The following is a 24,556-nucleotide window of genomic DNA, read 5'->3' on the forward strand; positions in this document are numbered from 1 at the left end:
TTTGTCCTGGACCGCTTTGGGAGGCCATGGCGTATCACAGAAAGATTCTAGAAGGCTTGGAGTACACGACAAGATGCTGGGTTCATGGAGAATTCTGACTCCTAATACCTAACTGGCCAAGATCCATGTAAACCTAGGGTCCCCGCTACGCTATATAAGCAGGGGTCTAGGCCCGTAGATAGACAAGTTTACAATCTCGAAGCTTTGTAGTTTATACACACCCAACGCAATAAAACACAATCAACATGTAGAGTATTATCTTCTCGAAAGAGCCTGAAGCTGGGTAAAATCCTGTGTCCCTGTTACCATCGTACGAAGACATCTAGCTTAGGATACCCTACCTAGGGATCTGCTAGATTTAGCTCCGACAGTGGTGATCCATGCAGGTCCTGCTAAATGATTGTCACGGTGATGGGAGTCGAGATCAACGCTCAGATCAACTCAGACGCAATTTCCCACCGAGGCAAATGTTCATCTTCGGCGGTGTCATCCTTGTTGCAACTCGAGTGGCCACCTCGGCCAGGTCGAGTCCTTTGCTCCAGAGCTGGATTGTAAGATTTGACAACATAGAGTACAGTCAAGATCTTTTCAGGCTTGATCTCACTCCAACCTCACGAGCAACATGAGTCGCTTTCCCAGGCCTGATGTCAGATCAGGTCTAGGGCAAGCATGAGAATTTTTACCAGGATCAATGTTAGATCCGATCTCGAAGCCACACTCCTCACGCAAGATATCAAATCAAGCCCATGAGGAGGGTGAGAAATCAATTCCACTTCATTTCATCTTTCAAACCAAACATCAATATGTAATCACTTTACTTCTTGGACTTGCTTCTACAAAACAGAAGGATGAAATCGACCCATTCCATTGGAATGGAACCATGATATTCCATTTCACTTCGTTGTTAAACCAAACACACCCCTAGGCGATCTCTGCCCCACCTACTCAGTCTCTCCAAGCCGTCGGTCGCCTCGCCCACTCGAGCCCGCCGACGACGCCTGGCAGCCACCATTCACCATAAGCCTCGAGACATGGATGGAATGGGTATAGCTCTTGGCTCGCCTCGTCGGCCTTCCATTGTACTCTACTCCGTCGCACGCGGCGCGGGAGAGACTCAGTCACGAGAGCGTCCACATGAAAAACGCGGACCACATGGTGACGGCCACGGACGCGAGCGCGTACACCCACACGAAGATCACCGAGCACTCGCTCTCCCCCACGCCGAACAGCTGCGTGATCGTCCCTGCACATGATGATGATGACAGCCGCACGCGCCAATTAGTCATCAGTCAAGCAATCGGGGAAAACGAGAAGTGCATGCGCTAGCAACAGATGTCTCACCGATGTTCATGGCGGGCGGGACGGCGTACTGCAGCAGGAGGACGAACTGGTACAGCGGGTCCGGCCGGATGACGCCGTAGCGGACCGCGGCATTCACCAGCGCGGTGCCCACCAGAGGCAGCAGCACAAACCTGACCACCGCGACGCCGGCGATCACCGACGGCGGGACGCTCGCCCTTCCGCGCATCCCTACAGGAATTAGTGCTCCGTGTTTCAGGCTAAAGTTCAAGTGTTGGTAATTCCTTTTTGTTGTTATATTAATTTTCAGTATATCATTCATCTGTACTACCGAGGACGGCAGGGTAAAGGTTACCTGTGATGAGGTTCCCTCCCATGATCAACGTGACGGATGGAACGGCTGCTCCGCTGCGCAGGAAAACGAGCAAAAATGGTTAGATATGTGGGATGAAACAACATAAATCATCTGTATGACCAACAACGTCAATGGTTACAAGTGACAGCAGCATGAAGTGTTTTTACAAGATAAAAGAAAGAAGGTCGATGTGTTACCCTATTAGTTCACCGGACTCGCGAAGGACACGAAGAGGGGCATCGTCGCCGATCAGAGCATTTCTAATCAGAGGTATTCCTCCAATTATAAACCCGATAATCTACCAAATGATACAAATCAGCATGCTTATTTTCTAATGGTCTATTGCGACGTAAGGTTGCCCCATATAGAAGCACAATTGGTAGTTTCTGAAACTAGCATACCACTCCAATAGTTGAAGGGGCAAATAGCTTCCTCAGATCAATTGCTCCAGAAACCGACGATACAAATCCTTTTGCTCTCTCCATCAATGGGACCTACATACACACACAAATCCAAATTGTTTAGTGCTGAAAATTGGCAAAACTGTTACGGTGTATTCATTATGCTGTAGCAGACGCCTAGATTGCTGGAATTTAATCTATATTGGAGGTAGCCCAATAATTATTTCAGAAATTCCTAATAAATCCTAGAGGCCCACTTAGCCCATTTGTGCAAAGCAAAGGATACTACTAAAGTTTAGTCCTACATTGCAAGTTTAGTGGGAGCTGGACCTCTAAGGGAGGTTCTTTCCCTACTTGTATGAGCATGAGAACAAGAAGGACATCCACGCGCGCTCCTCCTCCGCCGCCCGCCTCGCCTTGTCTCGACGCGACGCGACGCGGGTTGCGGGAATGAGTCGAGCCGATGTCCAAATTAGTTTTGCTATTCGTTTCATCTCCCGCGTTCCCTTCAGCTCCCGGCGCAGCCTCTCGTCTCCTTCTCTTGCGCCTATAAAAGGGAGGTCGCTCCTCTCAGAGAGACGCATCAGAACTTCTCCTTCCTCTCGCCACCGGTTCCAATCTCTGAGCTGCTGCTGTCTTTCTCATCCCGGCTTGCGGCGTGCACCGCAGGTCGGGACAGTAGGCCTCCGAAACCGCACCTCTTTGAGTCCTGTACGGGAGAAGGGTGATAAGGTTTCTGGGGAGCGCTCTGCGCGACTACTGACTGATTCCTTCGTCACGGAAGCCCCGGACTCCGACGACTACTTCCCCGACGACGACTTCTTCCCCGACGTCGACAACCTCCTCGACGACATGGCTGGCGAGGACACCGACCCCAAGTCTAGTGCTACTGCTGCTGCTGTCCCGTATGTGTTCTTCTTTCTATTAGATATCCTACCACAGTTTCTCGTACTAGTACTTGCCCTAAATATGTTAGGTTCTACTTCATATATGCAACTAGTTCTACTGTCTGCTATAGATATGGTAGGCTACGGTTCATATATGCAGGAGCTATTTACCTTCTCTCTGTCAGAACGCATGACTTGTTTTATCTCTACTATATTAGTCATGCTTTACCTAGTATTTCTGTTAATAAAATCATTTGGTAAATTGCTTATATTTCCAACATAGATTAGCCGGATCATGGGTTTACTTGGTGAAATTCGTTTCTGTCAAAATAGGGGGGTTGTTTCCTGAATAGAGTAATTACTGGAGTGCTATTTCAGAGTATGGGGATTTGGAGGTGAAGGAAGTAGGCTATGTGGGGTATTACAACTTGTGCAGAGAAAAAAAAAAGGTTCCAGCAACAATAAAAACCTTCGTTTTGGTTCGATTTGATATCAACGGCAGAGTGCATTCGTCGACACGATCTCGATTATCTTCTGAATCTGCACATCTGGTTCCTCCTGAAACCAAGACTTTTGTTTGAGTTATAGGCGAGCTGCCATCTCCTTCAGTGACATTTGAATTTGCACGAATAATGTTATACGCGCCCGTCCACAGAAAGACGGCACCAATCTGCCAAAAAAAATAAATCATAATTGATAGTGACACGGTGTTCTGTTTTCTTGACAAAAGAACACGATCAGGATTGCCTGATGTGGACAATGTACTGAAAAAACATAGAGTGTAACAATAATCTTACAGCCAATGAGAGCGATGAATAGGCTAGTCCGTAAGTCTGGCAAACATCAGGCGTGCCGAACGGGCTCCCCTTCTCTTTGCAGAGAGCTGGAATGATGATGAGGAAAATGTTGCCCAGATTGCCTGTATCCGTACAACCAAGTCAAGCGAAGATTTCGACGAACTATCGGCGTAGAAAAGAAGGAACAAAACGAGGAGGAATTGTACACTTCTACTCAAGGTGGAGCTGCCCAAGTTCGATCAGTTCACCAAGGTAACTCCAAATGTCTATCTAACCAATAATTAAAATTTCTTAGCAGGTTGGTAGATGTGGTTATCAGTCATTCACTCAGTATTATGGCTACAACCCCTTCCCCGCTGGGAAGTATACACCTTATCAGTGGTACCAGCTGGAGCTGGAACATTATGAGAAAGACCCTTCTTTGCTTTGCTCAATGCACCCACGCAGTTAGCGTCTAAGTGAGACTAAGGGTCTTTCTGGCTCAACACTATACCTTGTTGTTGTCTAATACTCCTTCACGGATTCTAGTACTCCTTGTTGTTGCCTATACATGAGTATTTGTGTATTTTTACTAGCATATTTGGACTGACTTCTGACACTAGCAGTGAGCTTCTCATTCAAGGTTAATGCAGTGCATCTGTACAGGCCCAACCTACCACAAAATAAATACGTGCAGTGCAGAACAGCACTGTACGAAAGCACTGTACGAAGTTTGTCTAAAATAGAGAGCGAATTTACTATTTTCTGACGGTTCAGATGGAAAGATAGAGAGGTACCAGCAGAACAGCAGCCCAAAATGAGGCCTCTTAACTTGAGGGGAGCCCCGGTGACTTTTATGACGATCCAACCGAGGATCAACCCGAAGATGAAAGTGAAGAACACATTCACCGGCATGAACCACCTGTATCATGGATCATAAATTGTCAAAAGAATTACTTCTCCTAATCTGATAGGACAATCAAAATTATTTTCTAAAAAGAGTTACTCCCTCCGATCCATATTAATTGTCGCTGATTAGTACAGTATATGGATCGGAGGAAGTATCTATTTATTTATTTACTGAGGGAAAAAAAGAGTTCATTATGCAAGATACTGATAATCAATGAAGATTGCCCAACAGGTGAAATGAAGAAGCGTGTGACTCACAATTTGGCCAAGCTTTCCATGGTGATCGTTTTTGCCAGATAGGTTGCAATAAGAGCTGGATTGAATACATAAAACACTACCTGCAGAAACAAAATTGGTTCAGGAAAGAAGTTGACAGGTTAGTAGAATAAACGGAATATCTTTCGCAAGAAAAAGTAAAATAAACGGAATATGACAGGGACATGATATAGAAAAACTAAATAAGTTTTGTGGATCGATTCGTTGTTAGGTGACAGTCACTAGCAGCACTCACATAGTTTAGGTGTTTCCTTGCTTCTTTCCCCAGTATCCCAGCGGAGTCAGTTGCCAAGAACGATCCAACACCAGTAACCAGGAGCATGTTGAGGACGGGCATGCACGCCGTGATGAAGAGCTCCAGGAGCCCCATTTCTGTGGCACCAAGAAATGCCATTGTAAACACTTTGCTGAACTATTTATTTGCCACACGAAGCAGGAATGCGATAAATGGCGCGTGAACAAACAGCAGGCGGCCATGATATATACTGTAATTGGTAAAATGAGAAACTCCACAGCGGAAAAGAGCATGGGATCATCAAATAGGAAGGAAGTTTATCAGAACTCAAGAAGTGAATATCGATCGGGATGCCCCCCACGGCCGGTGTGGATGTGGATCAACATCAGCTACAGTGCGTGCGTGCATACGAGGTTCCCTTAAAGCGCGAGATCAAAACGACTAGCCCATGCGGTGGTCTTTTGCGCGTATCGTGGTGGAGATTCGGATGGATGAGGCGGCGTGGTACCTACGCATGGGGTGCGGTGGACGGCGTACCTTGTCGTCGGCGGTGCCGCCGCCGGGGAGAAGAGGGAGGGGGGACGACGAGAGCGCGCGCGGGCGGAGGCAGGAGCCGATCTCTCTGCTTGGTCGTCGCGGGCGGGCGGGCGGGGGTGGCTTTGGTTGGTTCCGTGGGCGGCTTTGGCTTTCTGTCGATCTTTTGACGCTCTCGCGCTCTCGCGGCGGCGTGGTCCGAGGACGTATTCAATTTCGCGCTGCAGCTTTCGCCGCCGAGGGTTTGCGACTTTGATTGGCCCGAACGTGGGGGCGTGCGCGCCGGCCGGCTTGGCCCCTAGACACGGGGGTGAGGCCAAACCAGTAGCAGTAGAGGCCGGACCGGACCGGTGCATGCATGCATGCATGGCATTTGTTTTTTCCACTACAAAGAGAAAACGACCCACGTGATATCACACACAGGCCTAAGAAAAAAAAAACGTGAAACCACACACGCGCGCACCCACTCACCACACCACTGCTCCTAAAAGTCAAGTCATGCTCCCTCGCCAAAGGCTGTTGGATCAGCCAGCTTGCCTTCAACGCTCCTCCTCTCGGCTCCAACCGACGGCCAGGCCATGGCAGTCAGCCAGTCGCCACCTGTCCGGCACAGAGAAAACCGTGTGCTTATATGGATGTGGCCGTGCCAAGGTGCGCTATAGGCGGCCACGCGCCTCCCGGAGAGAGCCGGCTCCGGCGGCCGGCGCGGCGGATCTTCAAACCCTCACGCCGTGTTGATGCAGCGATCAGAAACTTCAGAGGTGAGTGTCTTTTCAGACTTCGAGCGCGAGCCGCACCTCAGTCCTCAGCTGCTGCCGGAGGCAGAGGTGATGTGTCGATCCCCCGTAAGAAAAGAAGAGGTGATGTGTTGACGTGTCGTACGTGCTCCCTCCTCCTCGCAGTGTGGGGGCCATCGGCGAATCTATTGCGGAATCCGAACTGCGTATCTCTCATCTTCACGCGTCCACCATAGTCTGAATGTTCCTCGGAAGAAACGATGCTCACAGTCTGAATGTCGCCGCACACACGTTTGCTAGGTCTCGTGGATTTTCAACGTTTTTCTAAACTTTCATCATGTCCTCTGTGCTTTTGTAGTGTGTCGGGAAACTATGCTGCTCTAAAAAGCTTTAGAAAATATTTCCTTCGTCTCAAAATAAATGTCTCAAATTTGTACTAACTTTGATACAAAGTTATATTAAAATTAAGACACTTATTTTATGACGCATGGAGTAAATTTTGATCTCGGCTTTTTTAGGGCACCTTGGATGTCTGGCGGCATCCAGTTCTCCCGCGCGGCGGCGAGGGTTTGGCGGGAGAGCCACCTCCGAGAGCCTGAGAGAGAGGCGAGACACGTCGCTGTGGAGGAGAGGGTTGGAGCTCTGTTCCATCCAGAGCAGAGGAGGTCGTCGCGCCACATTCATTGGAGACAAAGTAGGGCGGCCTCGCGCCGCCGCGGAGGCGACGGGGAGGAGGGCCTCGCCGCCCGGGAGCTTCTGAGAAGATACAGAGCGGCCGCAGATTTCGTTCACCCGATCCGCCCCTCGATTCCACCGAGAAGATACAGTCGTCGTTCGCCGGAGGTAATTCTGATTTTAGTCGAATTTTACTGCAGCCAAGCTCAAACCGTGAGCACCTAATCATTCAGAAGTTGAGATTATGATTTCACTAGTAGTAATGCTTTGGAATTTTTATGGGATTACATGGTTCTGCAAGTTGTAGTAATTCTTTTGATCAGTCCAGATCACACACACCAGATATATTACATGGTTGTGCAAGTTCAGATCACTCACCACACACGCACACACCCCAGATATTCAGAAGTAGAATAATCTGAATTTTGTAGTACTGCTAGCGCAAGTTTAGTATTAGTATTTGTTTCAGATTTGCATCTAGAATATTAGTTGGTGTTCTGCAATTTAGTCAGCTGATTATATGTGTTGTCAATGGCAGATAAGTTGGGTGGTGTGCAATGGCACAATCTGATAAGGGGATGCCTCAAGTTGGCATGATATTCAAAAGTCAAGAGGAGTCTTGGTTGTTTTGGATAGCATATGGTGGTCGTGTAGGCTTTGATGTGAGGAAAAGGTACACCAATGTGAGCAAATTTGATGGTAAGGTAACTTCCTGCAGATATGTTTGTGCCAATGAAGGTCATCGAAAAAAAAAACGCAAAGAGAATCCATTCGAAAGTGCTTTAGAGATGAGACAAGAACTGATTGTAAAGCTCGAATGACTCTTACATTGGATCGAGAGTCTGGAAATTTGGAAGTCACGGATGTAGTTCTTGAACATAATCACTTGCTTCACTTGCCACAAACCCGCCACCTCATGGTGTCGCAAAGGAAAATATCAGAATTTCAAGCATATGAAATTGAAGCTGCGGATGATTCTGGAATTAGGCCTAAAGCTGCATATGAGCTCGCTACTCGTCAGGTTGGTGGACCACTTAATCTCAGGGCATGGCCAATGCTCCACCGTGGAGTGGTGCTTCAGCTATACACGTAGGTTCGGATGGTCACAGAAATCTTTTGCAAAGCAAGAGGCAAAGAGAGTTGGCTTTTGGTCAGGCAGGCAGCATGTTAAAGTACTTTGGTGGGAAAGTTGCTGAAAATCCATCATTTCAATATGCTTTGCAACTAGATTGTGAGGAGAATATATCTAACATTTTCTGGGCTGATGCTAAAATGATGTTAGACTATGCACACTTTGGCGATGTTGTCACATTTGACACTACTTTTGGCACAAACAAGGAATATAGGCCATTTGGTGTTTTAGGGAGACTACAGTTTTTGGTGCTGCACTAATGTTTGACGAAACATTAGCCTCATTCAAATGGCTCTTTGAAACTTTCCTAGGTGCGCATAATGGAAGGCAACCTAGAACTATTTATACCGATCAAGATTATGCAATGGGTAGAGCTGTAGAGGTTGTGTTCACAGAAGCATATCATGGACTGTGTACATTTCATATAATGCAGAATGCTGTCAAACATCTATCTCCAATTAAGGTTGAAGATGAAGATGAGGGTGAAGAGAAAGAGGAGGGTGAAGACAAAGATAAAGACGAAGAATCACATATTCTCACTGATTTTAGTGCTTGTATGTATGGCTATGAGGACAAGGTTGAGTTTGAAGAAGCATTTGCCAACATGAGGTTAAAGATGCATAAGCAAACTTGGTTTGATAGTATCTACAAGGTAAAAGAAAAGTGGGCTGAATGTTTTATGAGAGACGTCTTCAGTTTGGGAGTGAGAAGTACACAATTAAGTGAGAGCTTCAACAATTCATTGAAGAACCATTTGAAATCTGATTTTCATATTGTTAGATTTTTAAAGCATTTTGAAAGGATAGTGGAACAAAAAAGAAACAAAGAGCTGGAATCTGAATTTGAAGCAAGAAAAAACATACCAAGAATCAAGATGAGCAGGCCTATGTTGGTACAAGCAAGCAAAGTGTACACTCCAACAATTTTTGAAGCTTTCCAAAGTGAGTATGAAAGATCTATGGCTGCATGTAGTAGAGTATTGGATGGAAACAAATATGTTGTATCTATTGGTAGCTTGATTGCGTTGGTCCACGGTTGGAGGAAAAACTCAATGCATCTAGTAGTGCTATGAATGAACCAAGTAATGACCAAGAAAATGTTGACCCAAATGTGCAGCAAAGAGATGACTTGCTAAGAGCTGCTAAACTGAAGAAAAAGGAGGTTCAGCCCAAAAATTCAAAGAGAAAGAAAAATTGGCTTGATAGGTTGCACAAGGCCAAGCGCAAGGCAACTAAACCTGTTGTTTCGACCAAGAAAGGACCAAAGGTATGTTCTAATCTGAAGATAATAATTTGTTTTGTCATTTGTTAATACACTAAAAGGTTGAGCTTTCACTGGCAGCAAAAAAAGAAAAATGTAGATGTACAGCCCCAAGGGGAAGTGAAGAATGATGGCAACAAGAGAAGCGCAAATGTGGAAAATGGGCAGTACATTGCCATTGAGAGCTTTACTCAGCTCCTCACAGCTCCCCCTACTTGTGAAGATGATCGTCTTTATGGTGAAAATTTGTTCTAATATCTAGATGTTGGTTAGATGATACTTTGGGGGTTAACTATAGTTATCTGGTGGTATTTTGGTGGCTAACTATAGTCTTTTGTGGCCTAAGTGTACAAGTGAATGGCCTATTATGTAACATACTTGGATGGTTATTCATTGGTAGTACTTGTTGCTACAGAATTTGAATGATATGGTTCAGAATATCAATGTCAAGTGCTTGAATATTTGTGCTACAGAGTTGTACGAATGATAAGTGCTTGCAAATTTCATGGTTATGATGTACAGTGTTTCTTTCTCTGTTTGCTTCAGACATTTGATATATAGTGCTTGCAATTTTCAGTGTTGTACAGATTATACAATGAAGTTAATTGCTTGCATTTTTCAATGTTATAGTCATATTTTCCCTTGTATAATGGGATTACTGTTCATTTCATATTATTTTCAACATCAGATATTTTCTATGTGAAAATATTAAGGCTGGAGAGTGTCCAGCGCCTCACTGCTTTATTCACGTCACTGTACACCTGAAAACTACCAAGGCTGGGCCTCTTTTGCCTTGAGTGAATCCTATCCATTGGATGTAGAACGAGGGGCTGATATAGTGGGCTAAGGCGCTGTGTGACTTGGCTTCACAACGTCACTGAAGCTGCGTCCGTGAGTGTCTTTTCAGACTTCGAGCGCGCGCCCCAATGCCATCGCCGCACCTCAGTCCTCAGCTGCTGCCGGAGGCAGAGGTGATGTGTCGACGTGTTGTACGTGCTCCCTCCTCGCAGTGTGGGGGCCATCGGCGAATCATTGCGGAATCCGAACTGCGTATCTCTCATCTTCACGCGTTCACCATAGTCTGAATGTTTATCGGAAGAAACACTAATTATAGTCTGAATGTTGCCGCACATACTTTTGCTACTTGCTAGGTCTCGTGGATTTTCAACGTTTTTCTATACGAGTACTTTCATCATGTCCTCTGTGCTTCTGTAATGTGTCGGAAACTGTTCTGCTCTAAAAAGCTTTAAAAAGCACCCCGTCTCAAAATAAATGTCTCGATACTTATTTTGAGACGGAGGGATTAACTTTTGATCTCTGATCTTTTTTAGAGCATCTTGAATATCTTTTTATCATGAAAATTTACACACAAATAGAACTTGTGACATGAAGGTGTCTTGACTATTTTTTTCCAGTTTTACTACTGGCGAGATTTGGTATCAGTTGCTTCGGATCCATTCAAGGGTTCAACGACGACAACTGCAACTCTAGGCGTTGGTCTTTAGGGCAGTGCATGAAGACTTCCGAGCTGTTATTGACAAGGTTAAGCCAGCCCCAATAAAGGAGCGGCGGTAGCGGCGTGGCGGTAGTGGCCGTTCTGCGGCAACCACCGAGCAAACCCTGCCCAATATGTCCGTCTCCGAAAACTATTGTGTTGAAACTGCAGTAGTCTGAACTAACAAGAACCACTCTCAAATCATATGCTTCACTGATCCAATCCTCAAAATAGCTATCCATATCGACATACTCAAAGTAAACGAGCCCACCAAGTTAAGTGACAATCCAAATAGGTTTGAGCTTTCAATCACCAGCTTAAACATTGTCTAGTCAGATATAGCAATTCTAGATAAAATCACCTCTCCTTTTTCTTCCTCTCTTGTCACATGTTGAGCTGTTCTTTGTGTGCTCTTTCTTACTCGCACAATCTCCTAGTGCAGCCAGCCAGCCACCACCATACAAGGGTGAAGTGGCTAGGGTTTTCTTCTTCCTCCTTCACCAGGAAGCAATCCGCCCGCTGGATGCAACTGAGATCAACGACTCACATTGTGATAGACTTATGGGCTGGAGTTAGGTTGCCAACACATCACATGGAGAGACTTGTCCCAACAAAAATACAAGCAAAGGTGTTGGAGGTGGGCTGCTTGTCGCATGTTGTGATGTCTCCCCGAGCAAGAAAATAATCCACCAGCAATTGGGGCATGCCGACTGCCAGCAATCCCCTTGTGGCCTTGACATTAGCCGCTTCAAGGACTACTTTCTCTCTAAAGCCTATGGGTGTCGGGGATTATGAAACCGTCATAAGGCCTTGTTTGAAACAATGGGATTTTAGGGCCTAAGGCCTTGTTCAGTTAAACCTCCCTTCAAGAGGATTGGAGGGATTGAGGGGGATTTTGACCTGTAGGGGATTTATTTTGCGAGATTTAATCTACTTCAATCCCCTTCCTTCCAACTGAACAAGCCCTAAGGGGGTCCCCTCACATCTCCGATCCCCTCAGTTCCCCTTCATTTCCCAGCCCCCCTCATCCCCAAAACCCCTATCTACAAATATGCTATTTTGTAGGCACGGGTGGCTACATTTAAAAACTAGTAGCCTTGTACTCCCTCCGTCCCAAAAATTTTGTCTTAAATTTATCTAAATATGGATGTATCAAGTCACGTTTTAGTATTAGGTACATCCGTATCTAGACAAATCTAAGACAAAAATTTTGGGACGGAGAGAGTATTAAGTAATAGGTATCCAATTCATATAATAAGCTGATGCAAATATCTGACACTGCATTAATAGAATCTAATTATCACGTCCACATGGTGCAGATATTTGATCAACATTAACACTAATGTAGTACACTAGCTTTGATCGTATGTCGTGTCCCACAATGATGCGACAGGGATCATCACAAAAAAAAGACTCAAGTCCATTTAAAATTGAATTGAAGTCATCTATGCAACATCTAAGCATTGAGTCAAACAATGTAAACTTTGATTCACACCTTTTCATGATTTTTAAAGCATGAACAACACACACACTGTTCACCACTAAAAATCCACACATCTTCTTTTTTTGTGTAGCTCACATGCTAACCTATTTCACCATCAAACTTTGCACACATGTAGAATTCAATTTAGCATTTCTTGGAACTTCAAAATGTAATTTCCGACCTATCATACCATAATGTGTTTCATACTATGCTTCTTCAAGACAAATATAAGTACCATGCCTTTCTTTTTTACATAAACCACCACGACGAATTTCATACTATGCTTCTTGAAGACGAAGAAGATGAAATTCGCTGTACCCCACCACTAATTGTGTGTTTGGCAACTAGTGGTGAGAATTTGAAGGAATCTTTTATCCCGTGTGAATTAACAGGGGACATGGAAAGATACGTGAGAATTGACCTTATTAATTCTCCCCTTTCCTCCTTAACTCATTTGCCATAGAACAAAACAATGTTTCATACCCCTTAAACTCACATCCATTATCACTAATTTCTCCAAACCAAACGTGTGACTTTCTACAAACAACATGTGGACACCCCTTTTATTTTTACACATGTTTATAAAAATGATCCAAATATATTGTAAAGGTTTACAAGAAATACAAAGCACTACAAACAGAATAAAAAATACATTGAGGTCCCTGGACCACCAAACAACCGCAACCATCGCCAGAACAAACTGTTGACGCGCTGGTGTCATCGCTCACATATTGGAGATGGCCTGACCTTGTCAATGAAAGCTAGGTAGTATTCATGCATGTTCTTCTAAGGACCAGCTCCCGGAGTCGCAGCCGACGTCGTTGAACTCTTGAATCGATCTAAAGAACCCGACACCAAATCTTGTCATCGCGAACGCGACGAGAAACCTTAACCTTGTCGTCATGGAGTCAACATGAATCTACGCCAGCTCCATCGAATCCATCCCGAGGGACAAACTCGAGGAGGATCGGAGCGTGAAAGGCCGACTCAATGATGAAGCTCTACCCCTGCAAGGAGTAAAATCCTAACCTATCTACTAGCCCGAGCGAGGCACTAGGATTTTCCTTCTCACCATCGCCCACTGGAGCAGCATGCACAAGGGGAGGCAAATCCACGAGCCCGTTGACAGAGATGAAGGGGAGAAAGGCCTTGCCCTAGTCGCCTTGCGAGCTGGGAAAGAAAACTTTAAAGTTTTTTTTCTTTATATGGTTTAACGGATTCTCTTACGCGCAGTGTCTGATTTTGAAGCATGTTTGGCTTGTAGAAAAAATTGGCTGGCCAATGTTTTGGCAAGGTAACATTTGGCAATGCACAAGTTTTCTAAAATTTGGCAACTTTATAGAAATTGAGAACAATTTAGTAGGCCTTTTTTTAGAGAGAGCAAGCGAATAATTTTTTTGAGAAACAAGAAGCAATTTAGTAGGCAACCAGTTGATAATATTATCTTTTTGAAATGCGATTGATTTTTTTTGAGAAGATAAAATGCGATTGATAATATTTATCCTGCCCACAGGCGATGTCTACCTCTCACATGACTTGATGGGCTTGCAATGTTCAACACATAAAATACCCGCCTTGCTGGACCGGGCCAGCGATGGGCTGTCCAACAACGCCCATAACCCCTCGAAGGTTCTAGCAGTCTCCAGCCTGCCACATCTCCACCGTCCGACACCCAACCAACGTCCGGATACGCCGCCACGGCCTTTATATCCGCTTTTCCAGATGCTACTGGAAGAAGCATCCAAAACAAAAACAAATCTGCCGTGCTCCACCTTCTGCTCCCCCTCCGGCTACGGCGGCGCTGATCTCCGGTAAGCCGCCGCCTCCTCCCGTAATATCCTAGATCTATACATGCATGTGTAGGGTCGAACGGATTGGGTTGCCCGTGCCCGCGCATCACGCTCGTTCTTTTTTCTCTCGGTTCGAACGGATCGGATTGATTGACGATGCTTTCGTGTGTCTTCTCTGTCGATTCTTATCAGGTCGGGAGATAGGTTCTTCCCCCCTCGCGAATCGAAGAGATAAATAAAAGTTATGGATTAGTCTTTACCTTCGTTTAGTTCCGTTTTCTTTCGATCTGATCCGGAATTTAAGTGCCTGCTGATTTTGAAGGTTCCACCGGAATTGGGATGAGTTGCTTGCAGTATCTACTCATGACAAGTTCTTGTTCCCCCTCCTTTGAGTGTTTATCCGTTAATCTTGGCTGCAATCTCGTGTGTGTGATTTGTGATTCGTGTGATGGGAGTGCAGAGATCTCTAGCTTTTCTGCGGGGGCGCGAATCCGGGGGGCGGCGCCATGGCCGAGCACCTCGCGTCGATCTTCGGCACGGAGAAGGACCGCGTGAACTGCCCGTTCTACTTCAAGATCGGCGCGTGCCGGCACGGCGACCGCTGCTCCCGCCTGCACAACAAGCCGTCCGTCTCGCCCACGCTGCTGCTCTGCAACATGTACCAGCGCCCCGACATGATCACCCCGGGCGTGGACGCGCAGGGCAACCCCATCGACCCCGTCAAGATCCAGGGCGACTTCGAGGACTTCTACGAGGACATCTTCGACGAGCTCAGCAAGCACGGCGAGGTCGAGAACCTGCACGTCTGCGACAACCTCGCCGACCACCTCATCGGCAACGTCTACGTGCAGTTCAGGGAGGAGGACCAGGCCGCCAAGGCGCTCCAGGCGCTGCAGGGGAGGTTCTACTCGGGCCGCCCCATCATTGCTGAGTTCTCGCCCGTCACCGACTTCCGGGAGGCCACCTGCCGGCAGTTCGAGGAGCACAACTGCAACCGTGGAGGGTACTGCAACTTCATGCATGTCAAGGAGATTGGCAGGGACCTCAGGAAGAGGCTGTATGGGCACCTGCATAGGTCCAGGAGGAGCCACAGCAGGAGCAGCCGGAGCCCGAGCCCCTACCGTCACCACGCCAGGGACCGTGATCGCTCCTCGCGGTCTAGGGACCGTGGCGACTACTATGGAGGCAGCCTGGACCGTGGTGACTACGGCGACTACTACCACCATAGCCGGAGGAGCAGCGAGAGGAACCGCAACTATGACAGCGATGGGAGCAGGCTGCGCCGGCGACACAGGTCTAGGACTAGGAGCCCGGTCAGGGAGGGCAGCGAGGAGAGGAGGGCGAAGATTGAGCAGTGGAACCGTGAAAGGGAGGCGCCTGCCAGGCAGGGCAGCGAGGAGAGGAGGGCGAAGATCGAGCAGTGGAACCGTGAGAGGGAGACGGCGCAGGCGTGAGATCTCCGGTCTTACTGCAGGTTGCAGTGTTGCCTTGTTCACCGGATGTTCTGCTTGCTTGTCTGATCTTGTAATGGTAGATGGAGTTAGATTGTGGTCCTAGTGAACTTACTCGGATGCCTGATGTAACATCTTTAGTGTGGTTCTTGTTGAACTTCCTCTTTAGATTTGTTGATGGTATAGTGTGTTCAATCTTCGCCCTCGGATGCCTGATTGTATTTGGTGTTGAACTTGTTATTGTTATGATTATATAGTGTGTTCCCTGAATGTTCCTTTGCTCACATTCCATGTTTCAGTCTAAATGCATTGGGGATTGCATTTTTGTACCACTTGACATCAACTTATATTCCATCAGATTTCCTGCCAGTTTAAAAGGCAGAGGCAGAGTTTAGCACTCATGGTGCAGTTGGAAATCTAATCTAGCTTGTGTTGTTGATTTTTATCCTCGCCAAAATCAGACCGTCGCAGATAATTTCCCCGTTTCAGGTTCAGGTAGATGTGGAAAACTTTTTCTCATGTACGCATTGTTATGTGAAAACAAGTTCAGCATTCGGCGGATTGCTTTGCTCACGAAGCTTGTTCGAGTGCAAGTGCAATGGGAACTGAATTTTGCATCACTCGAGATCACCAACTCAGGTTTCTTGTACGAATCTTGATCTTTTTACTACGGAGCCCAGCTTCTTAGACAAGTTCACAGGAACTTCTACACTGGTCAATTTAGTTGCTTGAGATCAAAAGACCTGAAGGTTCGTCATGTCACATGTGTAAGCAATGGTCAATTCAGTCATACGTGACCAGCTCAACTCCAGTGTTCTGTTGTGCAGTTCAGCACAAAGTCATTTCAATGGTCATCCAAAATCATTTGTTCGTGACGACGTAATAATGCTAGCTCCAAAGGGGAGACGTTCTTCTTTTCTTTTCAGAAAAAGAAGTATACGGAAGAGGAAGTCCATAGAGGAGAGCTGCCGGTCTCACTGGGCTGGCGGCCTGGCGCGCGCATGAACCCATCGTAGAGGCTCTTCAAAGTCGCTACAGCTTGCAGCATCTATATAAGGCAGCGCCATAGGGTCCTAATCTATCGCTTACAACAAGCTCGTCTGGCAATTCACAAACCTGAAACCCACTTCCTACGCAAACCAGTTTGCTCCAATGGCGTCCCAGCTGGTCGAGAGCCACCGCGCCGGGGCCGAGGTCATCAAGGGGGGCGAAGTCTGCAAGAAGTCCGTCGAGCTCCTTGAAGAGCTCGGCCTCCCGAAAGGCCTCTTTCCAATGGGCGACATCGAGGAGATCGGGTACAACCCGCTCGCGGGTTCGTGTGGATGCTTCAGAAGAAGAAGAGCGAGCACACCTTCAAGAAGATCGAGCAAACCGTCTCCTACGACACCGAGGTGACCGCTTTTGTGGAGAAGGGCAAGATCAAGAAGGTCACCGGGGTGAAGATCGAGGACGTGTCTTTGGTCGAGGTCTATGTGGATGAGTCTTCTGCTGATAAGGTCACCGTCAAGACTGACACCGGTCTGTCTGACACCCATGATGCAGCCACGTTCGCTCTCGGAGAATAGGGAGCTAAATAGAAATGTCACAAAATAATAAAGTTAGTGAATGGTTCGACACTATGGTTCGCATGTTATGCAGAAGTATCTTTCCGTTTTCTTGTAAGCTCAAGGCTGCTGCGTGAATGTTGTTCCCTTTCGGCCTGTAAGCTTTCGACAGTGAAATGAATAATTGCAATTACAGTTTTATACCCCCTCCTCTATCCCACATCGATGACTCTCAACTTCCATCTCAGAGAATGGTTCAGAATCCTCAGATCGATGTGAAAAAAAAAAGTTTTTCTTAAGCACATATTTGTATGTGAAAACAAATTCTTCTCTCGAATGCTATTTTGTAGCATTAGAAGAACACCGAGAAAAAGGCAAAGGAAAAAAATGGGACAAAAGCAGAAACCAAAGCAAGCCTGAACTAATCAAAATCTAAGAACTAGCAAAGAGAATGACACAACCAACACAGAGCAAAGTTCATACTGCTATGGTTGAGGCTGCATGATCCACAGATTAATTTCTCTTTCTGAGTTCAGGTTGACGTGAAAACAAGTTGCTTTAATGTTCCATCATTATATCTTTAAGGCTTGGCTTCAGACAACATAAAACGGAAAGAACTCATCATGCCACAACCCTCCACTCAGTTGAGAATGAAAAGGGTTAGAAATTAGTTAGTTTGAGGCTAAGTTTGTGACTGTTGAACTGCTAAATTATTTGACAATTCGATGTGGAAAATAGCTATAAAAAGGCTAAGTTTGTGATTGCTAATCAATGGAATATATTATATTAATTTAGAGAGGAAAAAAAGCTGTAAAATATGCAAAAGTAAGTTATTGCAAGTAGTTAAATAGGCAAAAATAATTCGGTGAATGGAAGGTTTTTGGTCACCAGGAACCCTAATATTTGGAACATGATCATAAGCACATTAATTCACTGCATATTTTGAACTCTAGTACTAAATGTTGCACATTAAACATGAAACGACATAACTTAAAACACTACTACGATCATATTTTTTATCGCTCCTCACGGTCTAGGGACCATGGCGATTAGCCGATTACTATGGAGGCAGCTTGGACCACGGCGGCTATGGTGACTACTACCACCATAGCCGGAGGAGCAGGGAGGGCAGCGAGGAGAGGAGGGCGAAGATTGAGCGGTGGAACCGTGAAAGGGAGACGGCGCAGGCGTGAGATCTCCGGTCTGACTGCAGGTTGCCTTGTTCACTGGATGTTCTGCTTGCTTGTCTGATCTTGTAATGATAGATGGAGTTATATTGTGGTCCTAGCAAACTTACTCGGATGCCTGATGTAACATCTTCAGTGTGGTTCTTGTTGCACTTCCTCTTTGGATGTGTTGACGGAACATATTTGGTTTTGAATTTGTTATTGTTATGATGATTATACTGTTCTCTGAATGTTCCTTTGTCGGCATTCGGTGCAATGCTTTGCTCACATACCTTGAGGATTGCTTTTTTGTATCACTCGACATCAACTTATGTTCCATCTGAATTCCTGCGAGTTAAATGGAACAGAGGTTAGCACTCGAGGCTAAGCTGCAGATGGAAAACTTTGGCAGATGGTGCATATAGACATCTAATCTAGCTTGTCAGCTTGCAGCATTGTGACTTGGTACGGACCCCAGCTTCTTAATTACTATACAAGATCACTGGGACTTCTACTCTCTGGTCAATATAGTCGCTCGAGATCAAAAGACTTGAAGATTCTTCTTGTGTAAGCAATGGCCAATTTAGTCATCCTTGACCAGTGTTCTGCTGTGGAGTTCAGCATAAGGCATTTCAATGGTCAGATATGGCTGGACGTAATGAGCTAACTTCAGAGGGGGGACGTTCATCTTTTTCCTTCAAAACAAGAAGTATCTAAGAGAAGTCCACATAGGAGAGCTGCCGGTCTCAATGGGTTGGCGCCGGCGCAGCCGCGCATGAATCCATCCTAGAGGCCTTTAGGAGCCGTTACAGTTTGCACCATCTATATAAGGCAGCACCATCAGATCCTGATCTATCAAGTACCACAAGCTCATCTACCAATTCACAAACCTAGAAAACCACTCCAAAGCAAACAAGTACCAGCTAAGAAGGAGCTCAAATGGCGTCCCAGCTGGTTGAGAGCCACCGTGCCGGCGCCGAGGTCCACAAGGGGAACGATATCTGCAAGAAGAAGACCGTCGAGCTTCTCGAAGTGCTTGGCCTCCCGAAAGGCCTCTTTCCTATGGATGACATCGAGGAGGTCGGGCACAACTGTGAGAGTGGGTTCGTGTGGATACTTCAAAAGAAGAAGAAAGAGCACATGTTCAACAAGCTCAACCAGACCGTTTCCTACGACACTAAGGTGACCGCTTTTGTGGAAAAGGGCAAGATGAAGAAGGTCACCGGGGTCAAGGTCGAAGAGTTTTCTTTGATCGAGGTCTATGTAGATGAGTCTTCTGCTGATAAGGTCACCATCAAGACCGACACCGGTCTGTCTGACACCCATGATGCGGCCGTGTTCGCTCTCGGAGAATAGAGCTACTAGTTAAAAAGGCCATAATAATAAAGTCAGTGAATGGTTCGGCACTGCAGTTCACATGTTATGCAGAAGTATATGTTTCCGTTTTCTTTGTAATCTAATAAAGGCTGTTGCATGAATGTTGCTTCCTTTCAGCCCATGTTATGCAGAAATTTATGTTTCTGTTTTCTCTGTAATGTAGTAAAGGATGTTGCATGAATGTTGCTTCCTTTCAGCCTGTAAGCGTACGCCAAATGTAATGAATAACACTTATACCGCCTCCTATATCCCACATCGACCACTCTCAACTTCCCACTGTGGTCCCTATCTTTGTGTGAGAGAGAATAAGGGCCTTATCAACAAATAATTAAGCAAGGCTTTGAAATACAACATGAACCGTGACATGCATAGAACAAATCTAATTTTGATTCTCGATATTTGGATTTTCATGTTGATTTTAACATTTCATAATTTTAGATGTATGTTATAGCAGTGTCTAAAAAAAGATATCAACAGCAAGGCTCAAATGGAAACACTGTGGAACAGTTTCCTGTTTTGTTTATTTTAATTTTCTCGCTAATATCAAATAATCGGAGTTTATTTCCACATTTATGGTTCAAATCGATGTGAAAAACTATCGTTTTAGACACATATTTTTATGCGAAAACAAGTTCTTGTCTTGATTTTTTTCTTGTGTTGACAGATTGCCGAGAAAATGCAAAGGAACAAAAGAGAACAAAAGCAGAAACCAGAGCAAGCCAAAACTAGCCAAAATTTAGGAACTAGTAAAAGAGAATGGCAAAGCCAACACAGAGCAAAACTCCTACGGCTACGGTTGAGGATTAAATTATTTTCCAATTCTAAGTTGAGATTGATGTGAAAACAAGTTGCTCAAGATATTTTTAATGTTCCACCATTACATCTCTAAAGATTTGGTTACAGACAACATAAAACGGAAAGCACTCATCATGCCACAATCCTCTACTCAGTTGAGAACGGGAAGGATTAGAAATTAGTAGTTAGTTTGAGGCTAAGTTTGTGACTGTTGAAATGCTAAATTATCTTACAATTTGATGTGGAAAATACCTATAAAAAGGCTAAGTTTGTGATTGCTAAACTATGGATTTTTTTTTCAATTTAGTGAGGAAAAACAGCCATGAAATATGCAAAAGTAAGCTATTCCAAACATTTTAATAGGCAAAAACAATTCTGTGCATGGAACTACCAAAATCTAGGACGATGCCAAGCTACTCTATTCTTTAATAGCATTTTTTTAACGAGGCAGAAGACTTGTTATTGTCATTAATTAAGAAGAGAGTGAGAAATGCCCGCTTGACTAACGAGAAACCGGGTTAGAATCGATACAACCTAACCCACATAACATGAGCACCAGCGACCCGACCTGGCCACTCACAATTAGAAGACCACGGAGGATGGTTACAACAGAATATTGAAGGTACATGGCCACGTGACTTTAACACTGAACCTGATGTTGGACGCTTGCTCTAGACATGTTAGGGATCAACTCCTTGTGCTTTGGCGATCATGGTAGTTCACCAGATGAGACAAAAGGCTTAGGGTCTTTCCGCCTCCCGCCAGCATCGCCCTGTCTCCAATGGCCCTAGAGCCATTTGAGAGCGGTGGATCCCGGCCATTTGAGAGCCAGTTGTTTATTGGAGTTTTCTTAGGGTTTGTGTCTTGCTCAGAAAGGTGAGTCGATGGTGGCTTCCTAAAGATGGAATAAAATTATCCCCGCCTAGCCCCCGTCCCGGTGATGCATCTAGCATTGTCGATGGGTGTGTTAAAGTGTGTCTCCGGTGGATCTATCTTGGTGGATCTGGTCGTCGTTCGTCTACGTTCGTGTGTTTTCAGATTGAATCCTTCCGATCTACGCTACTCTTAATCTGCGGCGGTTGCAGTTCTGGTGCGCTGGTCCTATGAGACCTTAACACAAAAACTTTTCGATTGTCTACTACAACAAATTTTGCCTGTGTCCGGAGAGGGAGGCGCGATAACGGCGGCGCCTTAGACTCGCTTCAGTGTTTGTAGTCGTCGCTAGGTGGTCTACGGATCTGGATGTAATTTTTTATTATTATTTATGTTCATTGTATTGTCATGATTGAAAATGAATAGATTATTAGTTTTTTCGGAAAAAGAAACATTGTGGAATAATTTCTCAGTTTACATGAAAACAAGGTCAGCGTTCCGTCAATTGCTTTGCCCACAAAGCTTGTAGTCTAAGTGCAACGGGAACAGGTTTTTTTTTTTACTCGGGAACTGATTTTTGGTATCACCCGAGGCCACCAACTTGTGCTTGGTATGGAGCCCGGCTTGTTGGATAAGATGACATGGACTTCTTCTACACCAATATATACGCAATGGTCAATTTAGTCATCCTTGACCAGTGTTCTGGTGTGGAGTTCAGCATAAGGCATTTCAATGGTCAGATATGGCTGGACGTAATGAGCTAACTCCAAAGGGGAGACGTTCATTTTTCTTCCTCAAAACAGAAGCATCTGAAAAGGAATTCCACAGAGGAGAGCTGCCAGTCTCACTGGGCTGGCGCGCGCAGCCGCCCACGAATCCATCTTAGAGACATTTAGGAGCCGTTACAGTTTGCACCATCTATATAAGGCAGCACCATCAGATCCTCATCTATCAAGTACCACAAGCTCATCTGCCAATCCACAAACCACTCCAAAGCAAACAAGTACCGGCTAAGGAGCAAACAAGTACCGGCTAAGGAGCTCAAATGGCGTCCCAGCTGGTTGAGAGCCACCGTGCCGGCGCCGAGGTCCACAAGGGGAACGATATCTGCAAGAAGAAGACCGTCGAGCTTCTCGAAGTGCTTGGCCTCCCGAAAGGCCTCTTTCCTATGGATGACATCGAGGAGGTCGGGCACAACTGTGAGAGTGGGTTCGTGTGGATACTTCAAAAGAATAAGAAAGAGCACATGTTCAACAAGCTCAACCAGACCGTCTTCTACGACACTGAGGTGACCGCTTTTGTGGAAAAGGGCAAGATGAAGAAGGTCACCGGGGTCAAGGTCGAGGAGTTTTCTTTGGTCGAGGTCTATGTGGATGAGTCTTCTGCTGATAAGGTCACCATCAAGACCGACACCGGTCTGGCTGACACCCATGATGCGGTCGTGTTCGCTCTCGGAGAATAGGAAGCTACTAGTTAAGAATGCCAGAGGAATAAAGTCAGTGAATGGTTTGGCACTACAGTTCACATGTTATGCAGAAGTATATGTTTCTGTTTTTTTTGTAATCCAATAAAGAATGTTGCATGAATGTTGCTTCCTTTCAGCCCATGTTATGCAGAAATTTATGTTTCCGTTTTTTTAATGTAATAGAGGATGTTGTATGAATGTTGCTTCCTTTCAGCCCTTAAGCATTCGCCAAATGTAATGAATAACACTTATACCGCCTTCTATATCCCACGTTGACCACTCTCAACTTCCTACTGTTGTCCCTATCTCTGTGTGTGAGAGAATAAGGGCCTTATCAACCAATAATTAAGCAAGGCTTGGCGGATCCTAATCTTGGCAGTCAATCATGCAGTTATTACCAGTCCTTCAGATCGGCTCCTCGATCTCAGTGGGGACAGGTACAAACACCATGTTTTGGCTAGATCGGTGGTCGGGCGATAGACCGTTCGCAGAACGGTTCTATGCGCTATTTAGTATTTGCACTCGCCCACAACTCATGGTGAGTGCGGCCTTAGAGGACTTGGGGAGCATCGCCCTCCGACGCACTTTTGGCCTGCTTGAACGGGACCGCATAGCCCTCCACGCCTCCTCCCTTGAGGAGGACGCGATCTCATGGACACTTGAACCAAGTGGGAGGTTCTTGGCCAAGTCCTTATATCACGCGCTATTGGCCTCGCCAGGTTCGAACGAGTTAACTCTCCTTTGAGAGATTAAACTGCCATTGAAGATCCGCATCTTCCTCTGGCGGTGGGTGCGCGGCCGCCTCCCTTCGGGCACGAAGGTTCTCAAACACAATGGCCCGGGGAATGGGTTATGACCCTTATGCAAAGTACTTGAGGACTCCAACCACATATTCTTCCGCTGCCCGGCAGCGATCTTTCTTTGAAGTTGCCTCCGGGATGTTGTCGGTGGCAATTGGTGTGTAACGCCCCGAGACCGATGTGCCAGGTGTCGTCCAGTTATTCGATGTCGTTGCCATGTCATTTGCTTGCGTGTTGCATTTCATCATGTCATTATGTGCATTGCATCATCATGTTTTCAAAACCTGCATCCGTCCGGGTTTCCCCAGTTCCTTCTGTTGTCTGTTCTGAGCCCAGCCACACTTGCACGCGCCCGCGGCACGTCCGAAATATTATTTTATAAGTGGCTGGAAAATGTTCTCGGAATGGGATGAAAGTTGGCATGCGGTGTTTTTATGTTGTAGGTAGGCTGCTTGCCAAGTTTCATCGCGTTCGGAGTCCGTTTGACGCCCCAACGGATAACTATAACGGCAGTATAGCCGGTCTAACGTCGGACGTTTTCGGTCTCCGAAAACCGTGCCGGGCTGCATCTCTCCCCTCTTCTCTCAGACCAACCCTCTCTTCACAATCCACCAGACCCAACCTAACCTCTCTCGTCAGCCCGTGGCCCTCCTCGCGCGCGTCCGAAAAATTGTCCCGGACCCGACCCGAACAGTCGTCACCGTTGGATCCAGATCATCCCCAAACATCTACAAAATATCTCCATTTTATTAATTGGGCCCCCTAACCTATTTATCCGAGAACGTCCGATTTTAATTGAGGGCCCAGATGCACCCCAAATCCACTTACTATATATACTTGA

The 24,556-nt window shown here is 45.9% G+C and overlaps 4 protein-coding genes, 1 long non-coding RNA gene and 1 pseudogene across 6 annotated transcripts; 5 read left to right on the forward strand and 1 right to left on the reverse strand.

Annotated features, from left to right (window-relative positions):
• Positions 1-758: 758 nt before the first annotated feature.
• LOC125556259 (protein PIN-LIKES 3-like) lies at positions 759-5,852 on the reverse strand. The gene is made up of 11 exons (XM_048719030.1): positions 5,676-5,852; positions 5,139-5,275; positions 4,886-4,965; positions 4,516-4,640; positions 3,740-3,861; positions 3,412-3,612; positions 2,056-2,148; positions 1,852-1,952; positions 1,655-1,707; positions 1,342-1,530; positions 759-1,243 (listed from the first exon to the last, which is right to left on the reverse strand). Exons 2-11 carry the CDS (start codon positions 5,271-5,273, stop codon positions 1,119-1,121), a joined length of 1,224 nt encoding a protein of 407 aa, XP_048574987.1. The 5' UTR covers positions 5,274-5,275; positions 5,676-5,852; the 3' UTR covers positions 759-1,118.
• A 1,081-nt stretch (positions 5,853-6,933) lies between these two features.
• On the forward strand, positions 6,934-9,975 carry LOC125556260. The gene is made up of 3 exons (XR_007305044.1): positions 6,934-7,252; positions 7,623-9,482; positions 9,558-9,975. It is a non-coding gene; the product is annotated as an uncharacterized LOC125556260 (long non-coding RNA).
• Positions 9,976-14,110: 4,135 nt separating this feature from the next.
• LOC125509785 (splicing factor U2af small subunit A-like) lies at positions 14,111-15,979 on the forward strand. 2 transcript variants are annotated; one of them, XM_048674819.1, is made up of 3 exons: positions 14,119-14,265; positions 14,437-14,614; positions 14,705-15,979. In XM_048674819.1, exon 3 carries the CDS (start codon positions 14,751-14,753, stop codon positions 15,696-15,698), a length of 948 nt encoding a protein of 315 aa, XP_048530776.1. In that variant the 5' UTR covers positions 14,119-14,265; positions 14,437-14,614; positions 14,705-14,750; the 3' UTR covers positions 15,699-15,979. The 2 variants fall into 2 exon arrangements, with proteins under 2 accessions (XP_048530775.1, XP_048530776.1); XM_048674818.1 differs by lacking the exon at positions 14,437-14,614 and having other exon boundaries at positions 14,111-14,265.
• Positions 15,980-16,104: 125 nt separating this feature from the next.
• On the forward strand, positions 16,105-17,422 carry LOC125509786 (annotated as a pseudogene).
• Positions 17,423-19,244: 1,822 nt separating this feature from the next.
• Positions 19,245-20,035, forward strand: LOC125556261. The gene has a single exon (XM_048719031.1). It carries the CDS (start codon positions 19,345-19,347, stop codon positions 19,759-19,761), a length of 417 nt encoding a protein of 138 aa, XP_048574988.1. The 5' UTR covers positions 19,245-19,344; the 3' UTR covers positions 19,762-20,035.
• A 2,371-nt stretch (positions 20,036-22,406) lies between these two features.
• Positions 22,407-23,167, forward strand: LOC125556262. The gene has a single exon (XM_048719033.1). It carries the CDS (start codon positions 22,496-22,498, stop codon positions 22,910-22,912), a length of 417 nt encoding a protein of 138 aa, XP_048574990.1. The 5' UTR covers positions 22,407-22,495; the 3' UTR covers positions 22,913-23,167.
• Positions 23,168-24,556: the final 1,389 nt, after the last annotated feature.

Source organism: Triticum urartu, chromosome 5 (assembly GCF_003073215.2).
Source record: "Triticum urartu cultivar G1812 chromosome 5, Tu2.1, whole genome shotgun sequence".
Taxonomy (NCBI): Eukaryota; Viridiplantae; Streptophyta; class Magnoliopsida; order Poales; family Poaceae; genus Triticum; species Triticum urartu.